At 47.3% G+C, this 27580-nt stretch overlaps 1 protein-coding gene across 3 annotated transcripts in view; it reads right to left on the reverse strand.

Annotated features, from left to right (window-relative positions):
- The window catches only part of LOC146797665 (calpain-9-like), a 266794-nt gene that overhangs the window by 167033 nt on the left and 72181 nt on the right, over positions 1-27580 (reverse strand). For all 3 annotated transcript variants that reach the window (XR_014968511.1, XM_085624810.1, XM_085624811.1), the window contains one exon: positions 5769-5941. Coding sequence is in view for 2 of the 3 variants with exons in the window: in XM_085624810.1 (XP_085480936.1) it covers positions 5769-5941 (173 nt within the window). In the remaining variant the exon portion in view is untranslated. The remainder of the gene's footprint in view (positions 1-5768; positions 5942-27580) is intronic.

Here is a 27580-nt window from a genome sequence, read left to right on the forward strand (position 1 = left end):
AGTGTGTGGCGCCTCATGGCCAATAGCAACACAGTACCTGGCCCTAAATATACCCTCGCAGTAAGAATACGACTACCAGGGGGATGGGATCCCTTCTCATTTGTGAATGTCAACAACATTTTTTTTGAAGCAAGCACTGGACCCTGAGAGTTTGTAGAATGTTTCACTTTCTTTTTTAAACACATCCCATTTGCCTTTTAGGAAGAGAGGCTGCATTTAAAAAATATATATTTTTTAAAGAAATGATCACTTTAAAAAAAAGTAATCACAGACATGGTGGTCTGCTTTACCCAGCATGCCACCATATCTGTGACTCTAACCAATCGTAGTGGGTCTCAATTTGTGACCTACTTCATGCAAATTAATGAGGTAGGTTGAATTGCAAGCCACTGTGAATCGGCATTTTGTGAACCTTCCAATTAATAAATACGTTGGTTCACAAAACAGAAATGAATTTGATAGACATCAATATGCAAATTACACCCACTTCTACAGAATCAATTCTAGTAGATTCCTATTAGGAAATCACAAATTCCAAATCATTATTTGAAGCAATTTACAATTTATTATTAGAATCTTTGTACATTAGGCTCTGTATAACATACTTTCAGAAACAGTGTCTTAATTGAGCTCAATAGATTCACATAGATGTGCTATTGTAATTTCAGAGGCTATTACCATTTCAAAATGTAACTTTCTTGTATTGTTTTTTCATAACACTCCTGGTTCCTATATAAGAGCAATCCTACAACTGTAGTTTCCTCTGCTTTTTCTGTTTTGGAACTTTCTGTTTTGTTTACCTCCGTTTAGTACTCAGGCCTGCTTAAACATCCTTAGCCACACATGTTCAGCTAAACAGCGGTTGATTGTTCACCAATTTCAGTTAGTCTTGAGTCCTGCAGGACTTGTCGTACTTCATGGCTAGCCTTAGCCAAACACTGCCACTGAAGATGCTAAGGTATTGATAACAAGTACAATGTAGGGACACATTAGAAATGCTGGCTTCTCTGCCTATCACAACTGGGTCAGTTATGATACTGAGGAGCAGAATCTAGTTCTAGAAATTCCTAAATTAATTTCCTGTGGTAGACAGGCAAACTGAACACCAACTGTCCTCTTGGACAGCCAGTGTCATAAGGACAAATATAAATGAATTATTAGATCTCGAGAACGGCAGTGATGATTATTAACAAATTGGAAAAGACACACAGATGATGGACAGAATGCAGAGCAAATCAAACATTCACCCCCAGTCAAGAGATCTGCGTTAAAGCCATTGTTCGTTTGCTCACCATGCCGCCCCAGTTTAGACCCAGCCATATGCAAATCCGTCTTGACCCTGTGCCTCATGGAAACAGCCCAGCCCGAACTGCCAAGCCACGTCCTCTCTGGACCGGAAACAAGCATTGTCGGACCGGTTTCGGGGCATCACCCCTCATCAGCCAGGCTAGCTTGAATCCAGTGGCACAGTGAGCCCGGGACCCCAGAAAGGGTTTATTCAAGACCCTCTTACTTTTTTGCAGAACATCAAGTGGGAGAATAGACCGAATGTGCTGGAATGCCTTTGGAGAGGACTGTGCAGAATAGACTGCCAAATAATGATTCTAGGAAGTAGGGGGCAGCTTTCCATACTTTATGGAAAAATACTATGTTAAAGTGTTTCTGCAAAACATCCTTAAAGACTTCTTGTGCCAGGAGCAGAATTACAAAACAAGGCACTAGAAAGGGATATGGGGCTGTGGGTATTAATTACAAACTGACTTGCAGCCTTCGATTGTGCCAACTGGACCTTTTGCAGCTCTCACAAAACAAGTAAGTGGTCATTTAGATTACAGCCATAGCGGTCCACCAAAGTTGCCAGGAACTGTCTCTATCCTGTCTGTTTGCCTCCCTATGTGTGAACCGTGCGTGCAGTGGTTAATTTCTATCAAAAAAGCTTCCGCCACCAAACAAGGGATCTTTCATCTGGTAAATTAACATTGGCCTGGCAACAATTTTATAATGGTCTGCTCAAAATTTCTTTGGTCTTTGCCTAAGAGAATTTCTTATACTAGCAAATTGTGGGACATTCTTGATTATTTGTCCTGTTTGTGTCTGCTTCGTCAATCTGTGCAAGGAAGGTCTGCATTGAGGTTACTGCCCTTAAGTGGGTGGACCGCTTGATGCACAAAATGTGTCTGCTAGTGTTGATGGGATGCCATCAATGATTGCGTGCCAGCGGGGGCTCCACTGGTGCACAATCAGAGGTTCTCTACCTCTAAATGGAGTGGAAGAACTGCTGATATGCCATAGGGATCCCACTCTGCCAACCCCTAAATACACCCCTGAAGTCTGATTGTAAAAACACTCCACAGGGAAGAACTGCTGTTTTTCATACACCTACAAGTGCTTGTCTGCTAGCATAATTGGTTCCCCTTGCTATGCTTGGAATTTTTTTCAACAGCGTCTGCATTTACAGAAGTCATTTTGATCATGTACCTGAAACTTACGAAGTCCTGCTAGAGAATAGTCCCCGGGGCTAGCCTGCATGACCGGTTCCTTACTTCAAAAATAAAGTTCTTAGTGAGACCTAATCACCAACTTTGATCTCACTGTGTATACGGGTACGACGGCCAATGGGGTGCAGCAGTCGCGATCGGAGCTCAAGATAGCAAAAGGCCTTTTCCAGCGAGAGCAAATAATTTACAAGCTGCATCACAAAAACATTTTTTTTTGACAACACCAATACAGCTGAAACACTTTCCTGTAACTTATCAAAATTGTACTTTAAAAATGAATTTGTGATGTCGTTCGTTTAACCAGTGAAGCCATAATTTTGAGTTGTGTGTGTGATTTACAAGGGGCAGAGCTACCCCCACTTTTGAAATTTGCCCAAGAATAATCAATCTTTTATTTCCAAGCCTAGGATTAAAAGGGAACTTCACAAAGAAAGTATTACACCTATCATTATTAAACATGCCCATTTAATCAAACACACTTTCATGGAGCCAGCTCAAAGAGGGATGCTTTGGCTCATTCCTGACACACAACTTGGAGCATTTGTTTTCTTGGACTGACTGCAACAGTGTTAAGAGAAGACAGTAGTACCTTAAGAAGCCCTGAGACATTACCTCTTGATGTGAAGAGAAGCACCTAGCAGAACTTTGTCCATTGGTAACCGGGTTCAATGAACACCTTATTCTGAAAATTAGGACTTTTGTTAAAACCAGTTTACAGATGAATTCCATCTCATACATAGAAGAACTACCCTTCTTTCATACAATCTCACCACCTGCCTGAAGCTTAACCTTGTCAAGACTGAGATGATGTACTTTCCATTCACTACTACATTCATAACCATTCCGTTACACATCTTTCTCCCTCCTCGACCTGCTCACCTTTCCCACTGCAACCTCAGTGGTGATTGAAACTGCAGATTGCAATGCTCCACTTTTGGCGCTTGAATCAATCTTTCTCCACCACAAGATCCCTAAAGGTGGTAAACCTCTGCAAGAACTAAACAGCTGTACTTTTAGCTCTGCCAGCATGGCAACCTATTACTTCTCCGAAAACTGGGCAACTTAACAGATACATGACCTACCAATTGCAACAAGTTGGATAAGGCATAATCTGACAATTAATAGGCTGAATTTCTCAGTGCAGACAGCAACATACAAAAGATTCTTCAAAAACCCTTGCTTTAATATTCAAATCTGCTGATGGCCTCATTCACCCTCTACCATGCCTTCCTTAGACCATCCCTCTTTATATGTGTAATTTCAATATAATGTGCACTTAGTAATTCCAGATAATAACGGTTTAAGGGCCAGATGTATGACCCTTCATTTAGCGCCTCGCAATTTGAGACTCATTATGAGTCGCAAATTACGAGGCGCTAAATGAAATGTACAACAGTAATATTAATGAGCCTCTCGCAATTTGCGAGCCCATTGAGAATGCCAGCCCTCCCAGGGATGGTGGCCTGCTGGGCTCAGCAGACCACCATGCAGCTGCTTTTTTTTTTTTTTTAAATGCAGCCCGTTTTCCTTATAGGAAAACGAGATGCATTTCTTTAAACATTTTCGTTTCATTTTTTGAGAGACAGTCACAAAGTGGAAGGGGTCCCCTGGGGACCGCTCCCAAATTGCGACTGCATTACCACCCTCTTGAAGAGGGTGGTAATTTGCGAGTGTTTTGCGACCGCAATTGCGGTCACAAAACATTCACACATAGCATTGCGGACGCAATTAGGAAGGGAACTCCCTAAATAGCGAGTCACAAATAAATTGTGACTTGCTATTTAGGAATTGTGCATGGCCAACAGTGATTTCGCATGCACAAATGAGTTTGCAAAATCACGTCGTACATCTGGCCCTAAGTTCATTAGTGTCGTAACACCATTATAGCCAAGTACATATATCCCGTCGAGGGTTTTTCTATATTCTTCATATTTCTCCAAAGTTCAAACAATCCATTGAATACATGTATTAATCACCATAACGCTTTTTTTTCCAGAACCAGCCGTTTGCAAATACAGCCGATGCTTACCGTTCCCTTTGGGACTTTATAGAGGCTTAAAAGCATAATAAATCTAAATGTTGTCTTCACATGTGCATTCCTTTCCCAGATAGCCAATTATTTCATGAATTTCCTAGCAGCTGAGTCCAGACAACAGGATGTATTACCTGCACCTATGCACAGAAGTGGCTTTGTATAAGATGTGCAACCGCAAAAGTAGACAGAATCTGAACAATCCCATGCTAATGAATTGCTCAGAACAGACATCGACTTACAAACGTTTCCCCGAAAAAAGACCTTACGTTAGTTATCAAATCTTCCGATGGCCTCATTCACCCTCTATCATGCCTTGCTTAGACCATCCCTCTATATAGGTGCAGCTGCCCTTTCTTTTCACAACTTTAGAACCTTTATAATACGGCAATTACCAGTGCACCATCTTATGCTTAATGTCATGATCAACTTTTACCACAGCCTTACCACTGTTTTAGATGCAAGATATGTTCCCTTCTATGTATCTGTGAAGTGGCCCTCAAAGTGATCTTCGCCAAGTTGAAGCATCCTGTTACCTCTTCCCTGCTCTTCCAGGGCCATGTCACCTTAAGAACGTGCAACATGATCTCAATTCAATTCAAATATTCATTAAGATTTGGAACTCATATGAGGTCCACATAGAAGTGCATACAAATTGATACACAAAAGAATTAAATATAACAAACTCATTCCACAAACAGCAAACGGGATAAAGTGGCAAGGCGTATCCTAAGAAATACAGAAATGTACGAGGAGCAGTAACTAGCAACAAGTTCAAATACAGAATAAAATCCAGAATCCATCCTCAGCAGAATGTTCGGTTTTAGCAGCAAAAAAAGTAATTACAAAGCATAACAAAGCAACATGATCTCTATAAAGACTACTATGTATCTGATCTAATGTCTTTTGGCATCTTACTACCCCAACATCCTCTAAGCAAACTCAACTATTTACCAAGTACAGGGAACAGTCATGTGCACCGCATTTTATTTAAACTTTGACGAAGAAGGCTAAATCCTGCATGCAAGTGAACTGTATCCTTCTATTAGTATAGGAGCCCATACAGGCTCACTCATCCCGTAACCAAGGAGAAATGGTGCTTTCCAGTCTTTTCTACATCACACCTTTCTCACTATATTCTTGAAGTGTTATTCTCCGCAGTAACTTCTTTAACCCTTCATTTCACCAGATACCAACTCATATACAATGTCATCACTCCAGGATAATTGCCATCTTACTTTGCATATGCTTTCTCCAGTAAAGAGCTCCAGAACTCATTATTTTCTTTGGAGCTGATGAAGAGCAGTTTGTAAGATACCGTGATATTCCCAGAAGGATCTCTTACTTCCTTCTTCATGGTGGGCAGAAGATCATCCACTGCCACCTCAATCCATGTTCCGTACTGCCAAAACTAAACGGGGAAAAGGAAAGATGGTAAGAAGATAATGGAAAGAAGAAAGAAAAATGCACACTATAAACAACTTTTTTCTAAACCGTTACAGATATTGCTTCCTATTCTTCTATACCTTCAAATTACTACGTAGGATGCCAGCCTACTGTCATTTAAGAGAACCCTGAAATCGAGCATTTTCAAGAAGGCTTTCGTCAATCTCCAAAAATGGACTTAGCTTCCTCAACAACTCACATCATTGCTCCTTGGAACCACATCCTCAGAGCAGACTTGACAAATCCCCTAGTCCAGATATCTGAATACCTACATGTACATCTCCCTCCACGTTAAACATCACAATCAGATGGCCAATAAATGAATAAATAACTGCAAGGTGCTGCGAAGTGACACACCAGGATTTAAAAAAACATAACAATCAATACTGTTCGTTCCCTTCCAAAGAAACAAGGGCATGAGTCAAGAGGGTGGTGGACTGGAATTTCATCCATCAGGGTGGCAGAGAACATGACCTCCCCTATCCTCACGGAATACCGTCCATCAATTTTAGAGATAACCAAAGGGCTAGCAGTCATCTCTGTAGCTTGAAGGGAACTGCCATCACTGTTTCTCCCAGGGGTCATTACTGTCTTTTCTGTCCCTCACCACCGGGTGGTGATGGACAGAATAAATGGACATTACACTGGCCACTTTAAATAGAGCGGGTGGTGTAGTGCTCTTTCTTCAATGGCCCCTACTCCTTCGAGCCACTGGAGGAAGCTCTCCATAGACAAAGTCAACGGGGGCTCAGTCGTTGGAAACCTTATAGCACTCCCGTCTCTAACTGAGTCAAACGTACGTATAGATAGGAAGACAGGGTATTCCATTGCATTTGCAAGAGAGTACCCAGTGCGCCAAACTCTAAATTTGCCCCTAAGTTGGTTCCAATCACTGCTGAAATAGTAAAATGGATATAATTTCAGGACATAAAAGATCTGTTTTACATTGAGGTTAAGCAGGATGCACCAAGAGAAACAGGTCGGAAAGGTTCCATCAGGGCAATTTCACTGAATCCATGAACACATATTATCTCTGCCTATGTACGGAGTCACAGAAATTTGTTTTGAGAGAGAAATAGCTCTTGTAAAAAAAATAAGTCTTAAATGTAACCTTTTTAAATATAACATGAAATAAATATAAATATTATATTAAAATCTAAATAAAGCCCTCAGCTGAAAGACATCTATTCTTATAAATTCTCTCTTCAAATGAACAAAAGGCATGTGTTGATTGGTATTACCCTCCTGAAAATCCTTAAAATTTGACACTCACACATTAAAGGAGCTAGGCAGCATCATTTAGGCAAACTCATTTAGATGGACCAATCATACATCTTTTACTATTCTCTTGGTTTATTGTGGAGTAGAGTGGGTTGGTTATGAATTAAATGAAGTTACAAATGATGACAGCTCGAATTACAAGTACATACCTTTCACTTGTTCATCACGGATTTGGCATCTACATTTACATACATGGAATAGAAAGGCATTCATTCAACCAAGGACTTCCTTCCTGTATTAGATTTCTAAACTGATGAACAGCAGACTGACATGTACAGAGCAACACCTCTCCAATTTCACGAAACGTCAAACTGCTGAAGTTCCAAATTGATGACAATCTGACGAATTTTGTGAAAAAATGCACCAGACCAAATATGGAATCCTGAATTCTAGAGGGAAAATGCATTGTTAAACAAAAATGGAATTGTAAGTAAAAATATATTTTTTTTTAAAAGAAAAAAACCCATAAACCAGAAAACGTAATAATAAACAAAAAAAGACAGCAGTGTTGATAGAGAGATAAGACTAGAGGAGGAATTGGTAAATTTGTTGTTCAACATCCACTCAGCTCAAATAAAGGTTACGCCAGAGACCTGTATCTGATCTGTCTTTCTTTTGAATCTCACAAAGCATGCAGTCTTTGGTATGGGTGGGGAAGACTAAGAGCCTTTCAAAAGTGTGCTGTTTGCTAGAATCTGTTTTTCACTAACTCTAATTAGGAAATATAAGAAACCTAATTTTGACAGCATTTAGAGCTAGTTGTACTGAGTAATGCTCACAAAATCACAGGGTTTGTGACTAGAAAATGACTATTTTCCACATTTAAAACCTATTTTATTCGTCTGAAATGTTTTATGACTTGTAAATGGGGGATTTGCTTTCCATACTGAATTACAATTTGTAAGGGGAATGAAAGAATTGTTCTTTCTAAAATGTGATTTTGTATGGTATGTGTCAGTGGTCTGTTAGTGCAATTCCAGTCACACCATTGTCCTGGAGACCACAGCTGGCTCTCCCGGATTGTTTACCAAACAATAAACCTTTATTTTTAGTTTTTAAGCAGCAACTGTTCCATAAAGGAACTCGGACTGCTTTAAAAAAAAAAAAAACCTTTTCCTATTGGGAATGCAAACACAGGAATGGTGGTGGTCTGCAGTCCCCTGCAGGTCGTCATCCTTGTAGTAAATCAAAGGGAGTCGCAAATTGTGACCTGCCTAATTAATATTCTTTAGGCAGGTTATTCTCCGAGCCCATGAAAATGGTGATTTTGCGAACCAACCTAATAGTACATAGATCGTTTTGCTAAATCAGGGTTTATTTGCAAAAAAGTCAGGAAGCAATTTGCAACCACTTTTTGTGAATGGACTCTATTTTGGCAGAGCTCCTGGAAGTGGCCATCTAACTCTGATCAAAGGTCTTTGGAGTGGGTGGTCTTCCTAATACTAGTGTCTGTGAACACAAAATCATGAAGGAAGGTGGTGTAACAGACAAAGAGGAGCCTTTCACTACACAGAGTGGAAGCACTTTCGCCCAATAGGTGTAGGATTTTTCATCTGTCGGGGACTGGAGCGGGTTAATCTGGGAAGAGTTTGGATCGGGATGAATAGAAATCTAAGGGAGGCTGAGATCAGGCCTCTTGCTGACCCACAAGTAGACGAGGTTCCAGGGTCAGATGAGAAGCCTGCTTGCTAACAAGCTTTGTTTCTGAGACTAAGAAAGTGTGGAAGATTAAAGGAAGATTTTGGCTGTGGTGTAAACTATTGCTTAAGCATTAGCTTGCCTGGCCTCCTTTCAATAAGTAGAGAAAAACATCAAGTGAGGGGCAATAAGAACTCAAATTGGTAAAAGGTCAATTAGAGCCACATTTAAGTTACCCGATAAAGACCAGAGCACCGTGTTGGCCTAAGCCCTTCCCCACCACAGAAGGAACCTGCTGGCATGTACCACTCTGCTTTAGGACTGAATTTTTTCATGCTTCTTCCCACAGATCACCCCACAATCAGAGGGACTACTGATCCTGGAGCATTGGCACCACACACCCTCAAGTAAGGCTCCTGTAGAATTTAGGATACACTAGACTCTTACCTACATAGTTTTTTAAGTAACTACCCAGCTGCTGTGTGTACGTCTGCTCCTCCATAATAAGAACAGAAGCTATTTAAGCTTGATTGCCATCAACCAATGTACATTTTCAGACTTGAAAAGAGGCCACTGAGCGACCCAAGTGCATCAGCCATTGAGATAACAGCATATGCACTGGGACCATAGGAGAACTACTACCATCGATAGACCTAGCCACACTCCCCACAGGTTGGTGCCCAACCTTTTTCTTAAGTATATACATGGGTGATAAGACCTAACTAGGGCAAAAACAGTCCTGGATTGCTTGTATTCCAGTTCAGGGAGGATCTGTCTTGTTAGTTCAGCCTGGACTGTTCCCATTGGAGAAGGGTTCGGACTGATTTTCATATAGCTGGGTCCAAACTAAGGTGACATAGTGTGCAGAATAACGATGGATTGCGATGCGGCCTGAGTAATTACCAGTGACTGAGATTAATTCAAGCATTCCATCGCTCACTTTTTTGTATATTTTGCAGCCTTTTTCTTGAGTTCTGCTAAATCCCAATCTCATCCCATCTAACATCATGGCCAATTTATCATTTTTAGGTCTAAGCTAGACAGCGCATGTGCTGTCTCGAAGAAACATGGTGTTTTCCATCTGTTGTTGCTCTTGTATCCTGCGTTCCTGTTTGTTCATAGCATTAATGCATCATATCTCTCTTCCTGTGTTTGGCCATCCAACCAGAGCATGGACCAAGTACAGGTATCCATCCACTTCTCCTGTTTTAGGAGCCACTTTTAACTTTGTCTGTCAGCAGTCCACATGAGTACTCATTTTTAACGCGTTTTACTTCATCTGTCTTGTATTTTTGTGAAGCACTCCATGTCTTTTGCAGTGGTTGCTCTCCTTCCAGCTTCCCATGTCACTCTGAAGCACTGTGTGCTTATCAGCAACCCAGCGTGAAATATTACGACTCACCATCTATTTTTGCCCCTCTCCCTAACCCACGTCACTATTGCTCTCTCTACAATTTGTGCTTCTCTGTGCCCAGCTCCCTCTATTCCTGGCTCGTTTCAAACTTGCAATATGTGCCACTTGCTATGCCCGTAGTTTTTTCCCCCCGACCATACACAAGTCTTTTGCAGTGGTATGCCTTATAGTTTGCTCTCCTCCCTATTCCCTGTGTCGCTCTGACGCACTATGTGCTTCTAGGCACCCCAGTGAGAAATGATATGGTTCATTGTCTGTTTTTGGCCCCTCCCTCACCCGCGCCGCTATTGTTCTCTCTACCATGTGTGCTTCTCTGTGCCCAGCTTCCTGGCTTTTTTCATACTTGCATTGTTTGCTGCTTGCCACCACCCGGATTTATTTACACCCAACCATGCCTTTGTTATAAGTTTGTGCAGTGGAAAAGCTTGCCTCCTAGTTTGGAAAAAGCTTTCCTCTTTACTGTTTCCTATGCTTCATTTTATAAACATGTTTCTTGCTGGATATTTTCCACTCTGGGATGTATTTTAAAATAGGGATGATCTTTTTATTTGCTGCAACAATTTTGCAATTAAGAAAATTATTTAAAAAGGGTGTGGCTTGGCGCCGATCAAGATGGCGGATTAAGACAGAAGCTCCGCCAGAGCAGCGACAAATACCCCGTTATATCCGCACAGTATCCGTAAACACGAGAATTACCGACATCGCTGAAATTGTGGAGCCCATGCCGAGCTGAACAGTGTCCATATCTTATGCTTCCGCCCTCGCTTGCTCTCCTACTAACCACGGCGCAACTCGGACTGAGGCCCAACAGCAAAGCGGTGGAAGTGGGCGGTGCTAGAGTAGGCGCATCAATCCTATGGCCCGGGGGGAAGTTGTGAGGACGGGTCGCTATGAAAATCGGATATGAAATTGGAAGCTCCGGGAAGTGACTTGGACGCGCCCGACTCCGATCAGCGGCTGCCGCCTCTTCTTCCCGTCTGGCCCCGCAGCGGAGAGCCGAACCCAGCGACACAATTGTACTGCAGCCACCATATGAGGGGTAAGGAGCTGCATTCCCCCCTGCTCCGATCATCCCGTCCTTTGCTCCGGCAGAGGTGCGACCCGGCCACCGCACGCAGTGCTAGCCGCACACGCAGGACAAGGGACCAAACGGCCATCTTGCAAGGCCCTTCCCTATTACAATGAAGCCAAGGAGGTCATAAGCGTTAACAGCCACAGTGCTCCACGACCATCGCCCACTGGGGATCGGCAGTTCCGGTGTCCCGTCTCGCATGGTCATTAAAACCCCTCTCCTGGGTCCCCAAGCACCTCCGGACAGAGGCAAAATCGTGGGGGTTGGAGGTCGGCGTTGCGCAGGGCTGGAGGCCCGGAGATATCGCGGCCTTAGGTCCTAGCTTTGGCGATCGACACACCGGGGACGGGGTACTGAATGGTGCAGAGCCCTATGCCCAGCTACGTCCGAGGTCACATCACTATGAAACATAGTCGACTACACACATAGAGGGCAACTCCGGCTGCTGCAACACGCCAGACACATCGCCAGCACCCGGCATTGGATTGCTTTTGGAACTATCAGGTGCCACTAGGCCAGCCCAGCTGAGGGGACCTCACATGCGGATCCATCATTGAACACCACACAAAGGAGCTGAGAGCGTGCACCCATAGCTGTGTTTTGACCGGCGCCAGGCGGGGGAGCGCTAACACTTCGGGGGTGAGAATTCCTTGGCACTTCTGTGACTGCTGGACCCTTGACTACCCAAGGCGCTATAGTGGCTGCCAAAAGCGCCGCTGGAGAAGGCAGTTCCTAATCACCTGTATCCTCTGCGAGGCGGAAACTGGTCCATCCTGCGAGATTGTCGTGCATTATGCGCATGCATGGTCTACCAGTTGACACGTAAGCAATTTGCTCCCACTGTGTATTACCTTTACCGCTCCCCACAATGAAGCCAAAGGGAGGTTCGCAAGTACAGTCTAACCGGTTGGAAAAATACGCGGTTCCCAAGCAACCAGCGCCTGAGAGCAGGACCTCAAGTGACACCATGAACGACCCTGAGCCTTCACTGGGTTCCATTATGGTGGCGATCCAAGTCTTGGGGGCAACACTGGAAACCAAAATTGATAAAGTCTGCATAAAAATGAACTTACTCCGGGCAGACATGAACAAGACATCAGAACGCGTAACGCAGATGGAAGTAAATGTCACAGAACTCCAGGCCAAGACTCGGAAACTGGAAGAAAGGGTCCAACAACTGGTTCACCAACACCGACAAGTAGCTCTTAGGATGGAAGACCAGAAAGGGAGAGCTCGCCGTAACAACATCCAGGTGGTTGGCGTTCCGGAAGGGGCAGGGGGGCAGAGTGTGGACCTCTTCCTTGAAGACTTGATACTAAATCATCACAAGCCTAAACGACTCTCTGCCATCTTCACTGTGGAATGGTCGCATAGGGCCCCAGTCCCCCCACCGAAACCAGGAGCCGCACCTAGGACAATCATAGCCAAGATCCTCAACTACAGAGACCGTGACGCGATCCTTCAAGCGGCTCGTGTACATGGGGATCTCCTGTACGAAAACGCGACCATTAGGTTCTTCCCGGACTTCACCCTTAAAGTTCAACAGGAGCGCCGCTCTTTTGAGGGTCTGAAACGGGCTCTGAGAGAGAAAGGAATCAAATACATGATGTACTTTCCTGCGGAACTAAAAGTGGTGGCGAATAGTAAATCCTGGTTCTTCACTACCCCATCAGAGGCGCAGTCCTGGCTGGACGAGAGTGCTGCGCTGAGGGTGAGGTCAGATATCGCCAATGCCTGGAGGGATACTACGATGAGTATGCCAAGTTCCCAAAAGGGCCGAATAGAACCTGACAAGAGAAGCATGCGTTCCTTGAGATCGAGGTCCACGAGTCCGGCTGCCTCTTTGACTGGCGGAAAATGATCTTCCTCCCTATTGGACTCCAACTCTGGGACTCTACACACTGTACTGTAATGTATATTATTTGCTCTTTCTAAAGGATAGAAATTGTGAGAGGGATAGACACTGCGAGACTTACAGTAGGGGAAAATCCGTCATTCCTAAGCGGGGCTGATTTTGGGCTCTGGGGGGGCGTTCAACGGGACAACCCCACACCCCTGTAGTAGTTAACAAGTTATTTGGTGTGACAGGCGCTCTGCTAGTTTGGGATGTGGGCAGTTTTGATCCTACAAAGCAGTGTAGCAGGGAGGGGAGGGGAGGGATGTTAGGGGACGTATTTATTTTATTGTATGTTCTGCTTTTTCTCCTTCCTGAGATTTTGGGAGGGGATGGACTGGGGGATGTCTGGTTGCATTGATATAGTTGTTACACGTTATGAGATACACATTGAAGGGCAATACAGGACTTTGCACAGAGTAACTTATAGTCTATTTTGGATCAAATGAGTACACAATGGAGCAAGAATATTATAATACTGAGCTGGAACGTCAATGGTCTAAGAGACGCAATTAAACGTAGTGTTGTCCTGCAATACATCAAACGCCAGGCTCCCGATGTCGTTCTATTTCAAGAAACACATCTTATAGGGAACTCCTGTAAGGCACTTAATAGGTGGGGTTACAAGTTAATAGCCCACTCAGGCTTCACAACTAGCTCACGGGGCGTGGGCATTCTTGTCAAGAGTTCCTTTCCCCTTGCCGTGAGCTCTACATTTACAGATAATAGAGGCAGATATCAGAGTCACGAGTTCTTGGGAGGGTTACGTTCTCCCTCACAAAATAGGAGCCACAGGGGGAAAAGGAAAACGAGCATGGCCGCCCCCCACTCAATACATTATAACAACCAATGGCCTGCTCTACGATACACCTACTTATATAATACCAATAATCAACAGGGTTTCCAATCTTTTCTGATTTCCCTAGTGTGTGTTTCCTATCACTACTCATGGATTGTGGTGTATCAATTTAAAAGTGTCAAAGAAACCATCATAACACCTGAGAGAAAGAGCCCCTCACTGTAGTAACACCAAGGGGGGTTGCTGGTTGGTACTCACCAGCATACCCACTTATCATCATAGGTTGCTCTTACTCCATGTGAAAAACAGAAATTATAATGTTCTAATATATAATCTAAGTGTAATAAAGTGGTGAAAAGAATAACAGTGCCAAGTGCTTTTATGCGTATCCAATGAACCCCAGTGAGAACATGAAAGTTTTAATTCTCACCATTAAAAAACAGTGGTGCTTACTAGCTTGTCGTGACTTTATTAAATGCTGTAAGCTCCCACGATTAAAATTGGTTTCAATCAAACCATAACCAGTTCTATAATGGCAACATGTTTCGTTGCCGACCCATCAAGCAACTTCTTCAGGGCTATGGGGTTCCAAATCACCTTCACAAATGGTTCACCTAAAACCTCTGATGGTATAATAAAAAGACACAAGGAATGCCAGTTAAGAAGGCCGTCCAACAATCAGGACGCACTCATAAACTCAACAATTTTATTCTGAAAAGATGTACTCAATTCCATCATTACCAGGAGGTTGCAAAGTCTTCTCATACCAGCAGCCGTCTTCAAGATGGAACACGTGTCTTCTGATCACGTGCCCCTAGGGTGACTACCAAGTAACTCATCACCTATACATGTGTGAAACAAGGAAAAATTCCTTTCATCTTTACTGCTGTTATACTTTTTCAGACCATAATCCATTCAGGACGTTATCCTCACATATACACAACATAAATTCTCCATACACAAGTTGGAAAAATAACTTGGAAACATAACGCCAAGCCCACTATTCATCCGTAAATCGTGCAGCAATGCCAATGCATAAAAATGACTGTTAGACCTGTCAGCCCTTTGGCCGTTCCCTCCTCATATTATTATTTTTTTTCCCTTTCCCTTCTCATTTTTTCTGTCCACCAACTATTTTTTTATTGGGTGTTGATGTAGAGGCTCTGGGCGCCTCCTCCTTACTACCTGAGGGAGAGGCGCAAGGCGCTTCAATGTGAAAACAGAGAGAGGGAGGTTAGACTCGCAAAATGGTGGTTCCAACTGTCACCTCAGTACCTGGGCCATAAGCTGCCATGAGAGGTTCCAGAACCTTCTGGACCCCTCTGGCAAGTCAGGCCCAGGTGATAAATAGAGGTGGGGGGAGGGCGGCCATTTTAGGAGTGGGATGAGCTGTGAGGCAGTCAGGAGTAAGGCACCTGTGTGGGGAGGTGGCTGCGCTGGATAGGGAAGTGACAGGTCCTAGGGTCTGCGCGTCTTCCAAATCAGCTGATACCACCCCCAACCTTCTGACCGGTCCCTGAACACAGCCAAAGACTTTGGGGGTCAACGTTCTCCTGGGAGCCGCAAAGTGGTCAGAATCCCGGCAGATTGGGACCCAGGAGAGAGTCGCCAACAGGAACTATCTGTCCCTCATAGCTAACGTTGCGTGGGATCCCTAGACAAGCTGGCCCTAGCGATTGCCCACTGTCCCTGGCTACTGAAAAGGGGACTGGGCTCTATATACAATGATTGGCTGACTGACCTATCAGCTGTGAGGTGGGTCCGGCGTCCTTAATTTCAACACTGCCAACATCCCCTACCCGGAGTACTCACCGCCGCGCCCCCAGGGCCGTGGCTATTGGGGAGTGACGTGTGGTCTTCAAGAAGACTGGGGGGGAAGAGACGAAGTCCCTCAAGGATCGCTGGCCGGCATCGCGTGAGGCCGCTGAAGAGAATCCCACAGTGAGGAAGTGCAGGGCGATTCCGGCCTTGAGGCCGCCACCTCGAGTCACGTGAGCGGGGCCGCAGCAGTAGCGCCGCTCCCGCCGTTGTCATCTGAGGGCGGATTCCAGTGGTGTGGAGGCCGCGCCCCCGCAGGCCGCACTGTTCTGGCGGCTGCGGGAGCCCGGGACGCGGAAGTGGCTTGGGCCGGAACCCCCCCCCCCCGATCTGAGGAGAGTCGCGGAGCCAGCAGGTGTGAGAGCGAGGGAGTGAAGCCCCCGCCAGAGAGGCTCCCACCAGGAGAGGAGCCCCACTCGAAAGGTAGCCCTTGCGGAAGGCGGGTAGGCAGTGGGGCTTTGCTCTCACCTTCCCTCTGTGGAGACCCTCACCGGCACAGCGAGCCCCGCCTACCCGGAGGAGGTGGGCACTCGTCGTCCGTCGTGAGGAGAGGAGGACTTTCAAGAAACCGTAAGCGGGGCCCAGAGTCAGGGGGGGAAGAGAGGACAGCAAGGCCCCCGAGAGTCCGCATGAACCACAGAAAATGACCAGGTAACCCGAGTGTTGGGCTGTGGAGAGACAAGGGGCCAGGTTGCAAATAATGATTGCTGGTCCAAACACCACGTGACGGCAGACGAGAAAATAGTGCTTTCGTGCATAGTGGGTAAAACAGCAGCCCGAGTTTTTTTTGGTTAGCAGTGAGGGATTGGGGGTACTGCCTATCTAGAAGGGAATACAATGGGTGACAAAGAACCTACCCCGAGACTGTATAGTTGTCACTAGGCAACTGCCAGCCGCCTGGTCATAGACTCGCTAGTTTCTGAGGAAAATAAGCTAATTGTTGGAGACAAGATAGGAGTGGGAGCGGGTTACCATTAGTGAATCCAACTGGCAGGCGAACACTGTGCAAGCTAAATGATCTTTTGAAATGTTGTGAAAGATAGTTGTTGTGTAAAATAACATATGGGAAAGTATTGACTGTTTAAATATGATGAAATGTTCTTATCCTGAAAAATGATCCTGAATAACCCTGTTTGAGAAAATAAGATAAAGACTTCAGGTAATCTTTAAATTTAATCGGTGTAGTGTCATTTTTAAGGGGTGCTGCGTTAGATTGTGAGCTGAGTGTGATGCAAGCACGAGACGCCATGATGGGATGGAAGCCTGTTGGCCTGAGCCAAGCTACCACTAGGATGTAGGTCCAACAAGTTGGTGTTCAGCGGTGGGATCCTGAATCTGTGCTTGCATCCACTCATTAGTAGTTTGGCGCGCGCCACAACCTACACCTGATTGTTTTTACTGGAGTTTTCTCCAGATTGCCTCCCTAATTGGAATTTTGTTTTTAAAATTATTCTGTCTGGTGGTGTATTTCCTCTTAAAGGAAAGGTCTCCTTTTGTAAACTCCTGTTCTGCGGGATTGGGTCCCACCTGGTAGGATGGAGTTTGAGTTGGGTAGGCTGGAAGAATATACGGTAACTCAACTAAAAGAATTCTGCCAGGAGAGGGAGGTGTTTTTCAAGCAAGGGGCGAAGAAAATAGAACTCCAAACTAGCTTGAGAGCCTGGGTCATGGCCCACCCTAGCGGGAAACGGGAGGAGGGACCAGAACTGGACACCACAGAGGAACCAGAATTACTTTTCCCCCCTGAGAGTGGACACATGGATGCAGGACCTAGTGCCCCTTCAAGAGCAGGTAGTAGCGCCTCGGGGGGAAGCCTGTCATCAGCTGACTTAGTTGACAGGAGGGAGGAGAGGCAGTTTAAAATGGAACTGGCCCGTTTGGAGAAAGAGAGGGAGGAGAGGAGGTTCCTCCATGAGCTCCATTTAAAGGAATTGGAACTCAAAGCCCTACAGTTAGGAACCCCCAGCAGTCCCATTGGTGGCAGCGTACCTAGAGAAATCCCCAGGGAGCCCAGGCCCTACCTGCCAAAAGATGTAGTCGCCAGCTATGGTGTCGGGGATGACATCGTTAAATGGCTGGCTGCCTATGAGGTCTCCTTAAGAGCCCATGGGGTCCCGAAGCTCAGTGGGGGGGTGGTCTATATAGGTATATGCCTCCGGTGGGGAGGGATGCCTTGTTAACTTTGGAACAGCAAGATCAGACCAATTACCCCATCATGAAGGTCGCCCTAGTTAGGAAATTTGGGTTGACCCCTGAAAAATTCAGGCAGAGGTTTCGGGGCAGTCAAAAGTTGGCCACCCAGAATTGGGTAGACTTCTTGGACTATGCCAAGAAGGCCTTAGAGGGCTGGGTGCAGGGCAGTGAGGTAAAGGACTACGAGGGATTGTATAATCTGATTTTAAAGGAGCACCTCCTCGAGAAAAGTTTTCCGGAGCTGCGTCAGCACCTGGTGGACAGCAAGCTTACTAATCCTAGGAAGCTTGCAGAGGAGGCGGATATCTGGGCCAGTACCCGGGTATCCTCAAAAGGGACTGGAGGGAATTTCCAGGGGGCTGGACAGGGCGCCCCCCAGAAGAAAGAGGGGGGAGACAAAAAGAAGGAGTTCTCCAAAGGCCCCCAAAAGAGTTCACAAGGGAAGGGAGTAGGATTCCCTCCTAAGGTTGGCCCCCACAAACCCCCTTATCCTGACCGTGGTCAGCAGCCTAGGGTTGTCCGATGTTATGAGTGTGGTGAGATTGGGCACTATAAGGGGGATGCCAAGTGTCCCAAGAGGCCACACCCTCCCATTGGAGGAAAGACCCCTGGGGTGGCGAGTGTAGTGCTTGGGGAGGAGTTGCCCCTAGATAAGGGAGGTGAGTGGGCAGGGCTAACCTTAGTGTCCTTAGGGGATTGTGAGATGGTTCCTAAGACCCAGGTGCCCTCGAATACTACCAAGTACAGGCAATGGGTCACCATCAATGCCCAGAGGGTGGAGGCTCTGAGGGACACAGGACCCAGCATGACTATGGTAAGGAGTCAGCTGGTGTCCCCAGAGCAGGTGGTTCCCAATGTAGTCCACCCGGTTGTGATGGCTGACAACCGAGAGGGTCACTATCCGGTGGCCCAGATTCCCTTTGAGTGGGGAGGGGTTGCGGGTCCTCTACGAGTTGCGATAAGCCCTGCCATGCCGGTCGACTGCCTGTTGGGAAATGACCTTGAACACTCGGCGTGGAAGGAGGTCGAGTTCAGGGCCCACATGGAAATGTTGGGGACCCCTGAGTGGACGTGTGCCAACACCCGGTCCGTGACTGCCCGAAGAGGGAGTTCACAGAGGTTGGAGCCTGAGACAAAGGCCCAACCAGCTGCCGGAAAGGGTAAGCTAGGACGGGGGAAGCCTGCCCCGGCATCGGAACCTCCGAAGGCGGATGGGGCGACTGGAGTGGTCCCGGATCTACGGAGGGGGATGTAACTTCCCTGGAGGGCTTACCTACCCCTGCAGACTGGCAGGTGGAGGGAGGACCTACTAGGGAAGAGTTTTTTTTTGGGCCCAAAAGGAGTGCCCTACCCTTGAGGGTTTACGGCGGCAGGCCGAAGCCCAGGCAGCGGGTAACGATTCGGGGAACTTCCACATATACTGGGAAGATGGTCTCCTTTATAGCGAACCCAAGGCTCCGGTGCATGGATCATCCCGGGCCTTGGTAGTTCCCCAGCGTTACCGAGCCTTCCTTTTGGGATTGGCTCACGAAATACCCTTGGCAGTACACTTGGGACAAGACAAGACCTTTGCTCGACTTGTCCCTCATTTCTACTGGCCTCAGATGAGGATTACGTCCGATACTTTTTGTAGGACGTGTGTAACCTGCCAAGCTAGTGGGAAAACAGGGGTGAAGCTGAAGGCTCCCTTGGAACCACTGCCTGTCGTTGGCACCCCCTTTGAAAGGGTGGGCATCGACATTGTTGGGCCATTGGATCCACGAACGTCTGCCGGTCACAGGTTTATCCTGGTTCTGGTGGATCATGCCACTCGGTACCCAGAGGCTATCCCTCTGAGGACCATTACTGCACCTGCAGTGGCACGGGCTCTTATGGGAATTTTCACCCGGATGGGATTCCCCAAGGAAGTTGTGTCGGACAGAGGTACCAACTTCATGTCGGCATATATGCGGGCTATGTGGAAAGAGTGTGGAGTCACTTACCGGTTCTCCACCCCTTATCACCCCCAGACCAATGGTCTGGTGGAAAGGTTTAACAAAACCTTAAAGGGCATGATCAGGAGTCTGCCCGAGAGCCTGCGGAGAAAATGGGACGTCCTCCTACCTTGTTTGCTGTTTTCTTACAGGGAGGTACCACAGAAGGGAGTGGGCTTCAGCCCCTTCGAGCTGTTGTACAGACACCCTGTGCGCGGACCTCTTAGCCTGGTGAAGGATGGATGGGAAAAGACTCCCAGAAAACTTCCCCCGGATGTGGTGAGCTACATGCTGGCCTTTCGTAGCCAAATGGCTAGGTTGTGGAAGCAAGCTTCTGAAAACCTAGAAGCCAGCCAGTCGGTCATGAAGGAATGGTATGACCGAAATGCTCACCTGGTGGAGCTGGAGCCTGGCCAGAAAGTGTGGGTGATGGAACCTGGAGAGCTTAGCGCCCTCCAGGACCGCTGGTCAGGCCCCTTTGAGGTGGGTGAGAAGAAGGGCAAAGTCACCTACGTGGTGGATCTTAAGACCCCCAGGCAGCCCCATCGGGTGCTCCATGTCAACCGCCTCAAGCCTCACCAGGAGAGACCCGAGGTCACTTTAATGATGGTGACTGATGGGTCAGAGGAAGAGGAAAGTGAACCTCTTCCTGATCTTTTTGCGTCCCAAGAGAAGGATGGGTCGGTGGAGGGAGTAATCCTCTCACCATCCCTAACTCCTGAACAACGGAAGGACTGCCGCCAAGTTCTGGAGCAGTTTGCTTCCTTGTTCTCGCTTATCCCGGGAAGGACTCATCTGTGTACCCATGATGTGGACACAGGGGACAGCCCACCTATGAAGTCCAAGTCCTACCGACTGTCGGATAAAGTGAAGGCTAGCATCCATGAAGAAGTCACCAAGATGCTAGAGCTGGGAGTAATTGAGCCTTCAAGCAGTCCCTGGTCCAGTCCGGTGGTACTGGTACCCAAAGCTGCCCCTCTGGGCACTACCCCAGAACTCCGGTTCTGTGTGGATTACAGGGGACTGAACTCTGTGACAAAGACAGATGCTCATCCTATCCCGAGAGCGGATGAGCTCATTGACCGGTTGGGAGCTGCCCAATATCTCAGTACCTTTGACCTTACATCTGGGTACTGGCAGATCTCCCTGACAGATGGAGCAAAGGAAAGGTCAGCCTTCTCCACACCTGAGGGTCACTACCAGTTCTGTGTGATGCCCTTTGGGCTCAAAAACGCCCCTGCCACTTTCCAGCGGCTGGTGAACCAGGTCCTCTCCGGGATGGAGGCCTTTTTGGTTGCGTACCTGGACGACATCGCTGTCTTCAGCCGCAGCTGGGAGGACCATTTGTGTCACCTTCAGGCTGTCCTTCAGGCTTTGCAGCAGGCGGGTCTGACGATCAAGGCCAGCAAGTGCCAGATCGGGCAGGGGTCGGTGGTGTACCTCGGTCACTTGGTGGGTCGGGGCAAGGTGCAACCCCTCCAGGCCAAGATTGAAACCATCATGGCCTGGGAACCCCCCAAGACTCAGACGGAGGTCCGAGCCTTTCTGGGCCTCACTGGCTACTACCGACGCTTCGTCAAGGGTTACGGTACTATCGTGGCCCCCTTGACTGAGCTCACTTCTAAAAAGCACCCTCGACGGGTAATCTGGACCGAGGGGTGTCAACAAGCCTTTGACACCTTGAAAAAGGCAATGTGTGCGGCCCCTGTTCTCAGGGCCCCTGACTTCTCCAAGGAGTTCATCGTCCAGACGGATGCGTCGGAGCATGGCATAGGGGCAGTGCTGTCGCAACTTAATGACGAGGGTCTGGACCAACCGGTGGTTTTCCTGTCTAGGAGACTACTCCCCCGGGAACAGAGGTGAAGTGCAATTGAGAGGGAGGCTTTTGCGGTGGTGTGGGCTCTGAAGAAGCTGCGGCCATACCTGTTTGGCTCGCACTTCCTGGTTCAGACCGATCACCGGCCCCTCAGGTGGCTGATGCAAATGAGGGGCGAGAATCCCAAGCTATTGAGGTGGTCCATCTCCCTACAGGGAATGGACTTTAGGGTGGAACATCGGCCAGGAGTGGACCACGCCAATGCTGACGGTCTATCCAGGTACTTCCGCCTTAGTGAAGAGGACTCCCAAGGTGTTGGGTAGCTCTCCCCACTTTCAGCTGGGGGGGACGCGTGTTAGACCTGTCAGCCCTTTGGCAGTTCCCTCCTCATATTATTTTTTTTTTTCCCTTTCCCTTCTCATTTTTTCTGTCCACCAACTATTTTTTTATTGGGTGTTGATGTAGAGGCTCTGGGCGCCTCCTCCTTACTACCTGAGGGAGAGGCGCAAGGCGCTTCAATGTGAAAACAGAGAGAGGGAGGTTAGACTCGCAAAATGGTGGTTCCAACTGTCACCTCAGTACCTGGGCCATAAGCTGACATGAGAGGTTCCAGAACCTTCTGGACCCCTCTGGCAAGTCAGGCCCAGGTGATAAATAGAGGTGGTGGGAGGGCGGCCATTTTAGGAGTGGGATGAGCTGTGAGGCAGTCAGGAGTAAGGCACCTGTGTGGGGAGGTGGCTGCGCTGGATAGGGAAGTGACAGGTCCTAGGGTCTGCGCGTCTTCCAAATCAGCTGATACCACCCCCAACCTTCTGACCGGTCCCTGAACACAGCCAAAGACTTTGGGGGTCAACGTTCTCCTGGGAGCCGCAAAGTGGTCAGAATCCCGGCAGATTGGGACCCAGGAGAGAGTCGCCAACAGGAACTATCTGTCCCTCATAGCTAATGTTGCGTGGGATCCCTAGACAAGCTGGCCCTAGCGATTGCCCACTGTCCCTGGCTACTGAAAAGGGGACTGGGCTCTATATACAACGATTGACTGACTGACCTATCAGCTGTGAGGTGGGTCCGGCGTCCTTAATTTCAACACTGCCAACATCCCCTACCCGGAGTACTCACCGCCGCGCCCCCAGGGCTGATAGACTGGCCGTGGCTATTGGGGAGTGACGTGTGGTCTTCAGGAAGACTGGGGGGGAAGAGATGAAGTCCCTCAAGGATCGCTGGCCGACATCGCGTGAGGCCGCTGAAGAGAATCCCACAGTGAGGAAGTGCAGGGCGATTCCGGTCTTGAGGCCGCCACCTCGAGTCACGTGAGCGGGGCCCCAGCAGTAGCGCCGCCCCCGCCGTTGTCATCTGAGGGCGGATTCCAGTGGTGTGGAGGCCGCGCCCCCGCAGGCCGCACTGTTCTGGCGACTGCGGGAGCCCGGAGCCGGGGATGCGGAAGTGGCTTGAGCCGGAAGCCCCCCCCGATCTGAGGAGAGTCGCGGAGCCAGCAGGTGTGAGAGCGAGGGAGTGAAGCCCCCGCCAGAGAGGCTCCCACCAGGAGAGGAGCCACACTCGAAAGGTAGCCCTTGCGGAAGGCGGGTGGGCAGTGGGGCTTTGCTCTCACCTTCCCTTTGTGGAGACCCTCACCGGCACAGCGAGCCCCGCCTACCCGGAGGAGGTGGGAACTCGTCGTCCGTCGTGAGGAGAGGAGGACTTTCAAGAAACCGTAAGCGGGGCCCAGAGTCAGGGGGGGAAAGAGAGAACAGCAAGGCCCCCGAGAGTCCGTATGAACCACAGAAAATGACCAGGTAACCCGAGTGTTGGGCTGTGGAGAGACGAGGGGCCAGGTTGCAAATAATGATTGCTGGTCCAAACACCACGTGTGACGGCAAACGAGAAAATAGTGCTTTCGTGCATAGTGGGTAAAACAGCAGCCCGAGTTTTTTTTGGTTAGCAGTGAGGGGTTGGGGGTACTGCCTATCTAGAAGGGAATACACTGGGTGACAAAGAACCTACCCCGAGACTGTATAGTTGTCACTAGGCAACTGCCAGCCGTCTGGTCATTGACTCGCTAGTTTCTGAGGAAAATAAGCTAATTGTTGGAGACAAGATAGGAGTGGGAGCGGGTTACCATTAGTGAATCCAACTGGCAGGCGAACACTGTGCAAGCTAAATGATCTTTTGAAATGTTGTGAAAGATAGTTGTTGTGTAAAATAACATATGGGAAAGTACTGACTGTTTAAATATGATGAAATGTTCTTATCCTGAAAAATGATCCTGAATAACCCTGTTTGAGAAAATAAGATAAAGACTTCAGGTAATCTTTAAATTTAATCGGTTTAGTGTCATTTTTAAGGGGGCTGCGTTAGATTGTGAGCTGAGTGTGATGCAAGCACGAGACGCCATGATGGGATGGAAGCCTGTTGGCCTGAGCCAAGCTACCACTAGGATGTAGGTCCAACAATGACAATCATCAAGTCGCGCCAAATCACAAACTTTTATTGGCTTTCGCTCTATTGGTATGCCTCACACCGATCTCATAACCTCATGGTATCACCAAACACCAGCGGCCCAGCAGTCAACTGTACCCCCGTGTATCGCAACGTTTCACTTCAAGATTTCAAAGTCGATAGCATACTGAGACCTAGTGTGATATTTCAAAACAAACTGCCATTCCTTCAGGCACGCATCTCACCCGTGCCGCGTCCCACCGGCGTGTGTGCAGCTTCCTCATTGAGCTCACACTACGCACGGCTTAAGGGACGTGACAGACCACGCCCACTTCCAGCGCACCATCAAACTAGGAGTATGTATACTATCCCGATTTGGTGGCCATCTTAAAGTGGAGGAAGTACCGGAAAAACTGCCATATCCGGATACACCTCCATGAGATTCGTCCTCAATTAAGTCTCTTGTCATCAACCCTTGCAAGGGTTTTATACCCAAAGATCATATAAAATGAAATATCCAACCATACATTGCCATCGGATATTATGTAATCCATATTCGTCAATACATTTTGAACTGGTAGCCATCTTGAAATGGGGACGAAACCAAAACCAGGAGCAAAACACATTGAAAATTTTCAAATTGCATTTATAAAATGTATAGGGATCAAAGCCACACTCAAAGCTTTCTAAGACTAGATGTATCTACCCAAAAATCATGGGTTCCAATTTCTCAGCCATACCTTAGTCATTCCTTTATATTTTTTGACACAGTCCACCCATCTCCAACGCCACTTCGAACCTTCTCCCTTAATCATTCCAGACATTAGTTCAGTGGTTCAGTCATCCAAGGTTGATCTCTATTATCGAATATTCTTTATCAAAGAGATCTTTGCACCCATGACTCCCATGTGGACCCTGATGATAGTCACAACAAACATCCCACGATGTTTATGCCAGACCTCTCGGCATCAATCCTAGGGAGCAATCATATAGTCTCATACAGAGTCAAATGATAATTTTCATATACACCGTGACACCTAGATACGATGCGCTGGTCTCCTACACTCATCACATAGGCAAAACATTTCATCGTCTACTGATTTTTTTCCACTCAATCGAGTCGTTCAATCCTGTCTGATCTGCCTTCTCTGAGAAAATCCATTAGGCTCTTTTCTCGCCAAAATGGAATCACAGTTGTGTGATTCACCCAACACTCTCTCTAGGACAGTCCATCTCAAGTCCCTCGGGTCATGATGTTTCTCATTAAAATGTTGCACCAGCCGGGTTGTTAACTTTTTTACCCTGAAAGTACTCAAATGTTCTTGTATGCGTACATTCACCTTCCGTGATGTCAAACCAATGTAATGCAAACCACAACTACAGGACAGCCTGTAGATGACATTGACTGTATTGCAATTACTAAACTTGTTTAAGAACCAAGTTTTGCCATCTGCAAAATTACACTTCTAGTGACCTGAGTGAGGTTGCAAACTGAACACCCCCCACATGGGTAGTGGCCCGATGGAAGATTGGCTATTTGCGTTGTCATGAGTGTACGGGTATGGACAAGTTTGTCCTTTAAGTTCGGTGCTCTTTTGAATGCAAACCGTGGTGAGAATTAAAACTTTCATGTTCTCACTGGGGTTCATTGGACACGCATAAAAGCACTTGGCACTGTTATTCTTTTCACCACTTTATTACACTTAGATTATATATTAGTACATTATAATTTCTGTTTTTCACATGGAATAAAAGCAACCTATGATGATAAGTGGGCATGCTGGTGAGTACCAACCAGCAACCCACCTTGGTGTTACTACCGTGAGGTGCTCTTTCTCCTCCCTCACCTTTTTCTTGTTAATTTGGGGTAGAACAGGTGTTATGATGGTTTCTTTGACACTTTTAAATTGATACACCACAACCCATGAGTAGTGATAGGAAACACACACTTGGGAAATCAGAAAAGATTGGAAACCCTGTTGATTATTGGTATTATATAAGTAGGAGTATCGTAGGGCAGGCCATTGGTTGTTATAGGGTTACGTTCTCACACTGCTCTCAATTTACATTCCACCTGGCCTCCAGAATACCACATTTAAAGACCTAGGCACTCTCCTGCTTTCCCTGCCGGATGGCCTTTCGGTGGTGGGAGGGGACTTCAATTCAGTTGCCTCTGGCGTATTGGATAGACACCCACCACGGGAGCTACTGGTTTCGAATAGGTGGCTGCCAGACTTCCTCGACGCTGGGACTAGTTGACGGGTGGAGAACTCTCCACCTGGAGAAAATACATCACACATTCCACTCCGGGGCCCATCACAGCCTTTCCCGGATCGATTATGTTCTTATTCCCACCTCACAGGCTGTGTACCTCCACGAAGTCAAACACCTAGCTAGGGGTATCTCCGATCACTCCCCGGTTTGGGTTCAGATGATGCTCAGCCAGGCGAGAGTAGGATGCGTGGCCCCCATCAACTCATGGCACCTCAGAGACCCGAAAATCCGAACGGCATTATTAAAGGCCATAGACACATACTTCCAAGACAACGGAGGGTCAGTGAACTCCGCCCAAACCCTGTGGTAGGCATTTAAATCTGTGATACGGGGACAGGCGCTATCTCTCACTGCTGGAGCAAAAAAGGAGAGGCAGTAGGAGATTGTGGAACTGGAGGGAGAGATTATCAGATTGGAGGATGACCTAGAGTCGAAGATCACACGAGCAAAACTTCACAAGCTACGTCTCAAGCAAGACAAATATAAGGCTCTAGCTACAGACAGAGCCAAATACCTTGGGAGAGAAAAGCTGGGTAGAGTCTATGAACTGGGCGACAAAGCAGGAAAACTAATCGCCTGGCTAGACAAGAAGGACTGGGCGAGCAGATTGGTGCCGGAATTAATAGGAGCAGAGAATGAATCCATTACTGACCCACAAGCTATTGTAGATCAATTTGCCACTTACTACGGGACGATCTATACAGCTAGCTCACCACATACAGAAAAGGATTCTCATGAATTGCTACAGGACATTACCCTCCCAACCCTGTCCAGGGATGACCAACATTTTTTAGACAGTCCTCTGTCATGCGACGAGATAGCACAGATGATTAGAGCACTGCGCTCCGGAAAAGCCCTGGGCCCCAATGGCCTACCAATTGAGCTTTACAAGCTGAAACCAGATAAATTAGCTCTGTATTTAAAAGCAATGTTTGACGAGAGTAAATAATTGGGGACATTGCCTTACGATCAGAAAATAGCCACTCTGGTCACCAT

Source organism: Triturus cristatus, chromosome 9 (assembly GCF_964204655.1).
Source record: "Triturus cristatus chromosome 9, aTriCri1.1, whole genome shotgun sequence".
NCBI classification, from domain to species: Eukaryota; Metazoa; Chordata; class Amphibia; order Caudata; family Salamandridae; genus Triturus; species Triturus cristatus.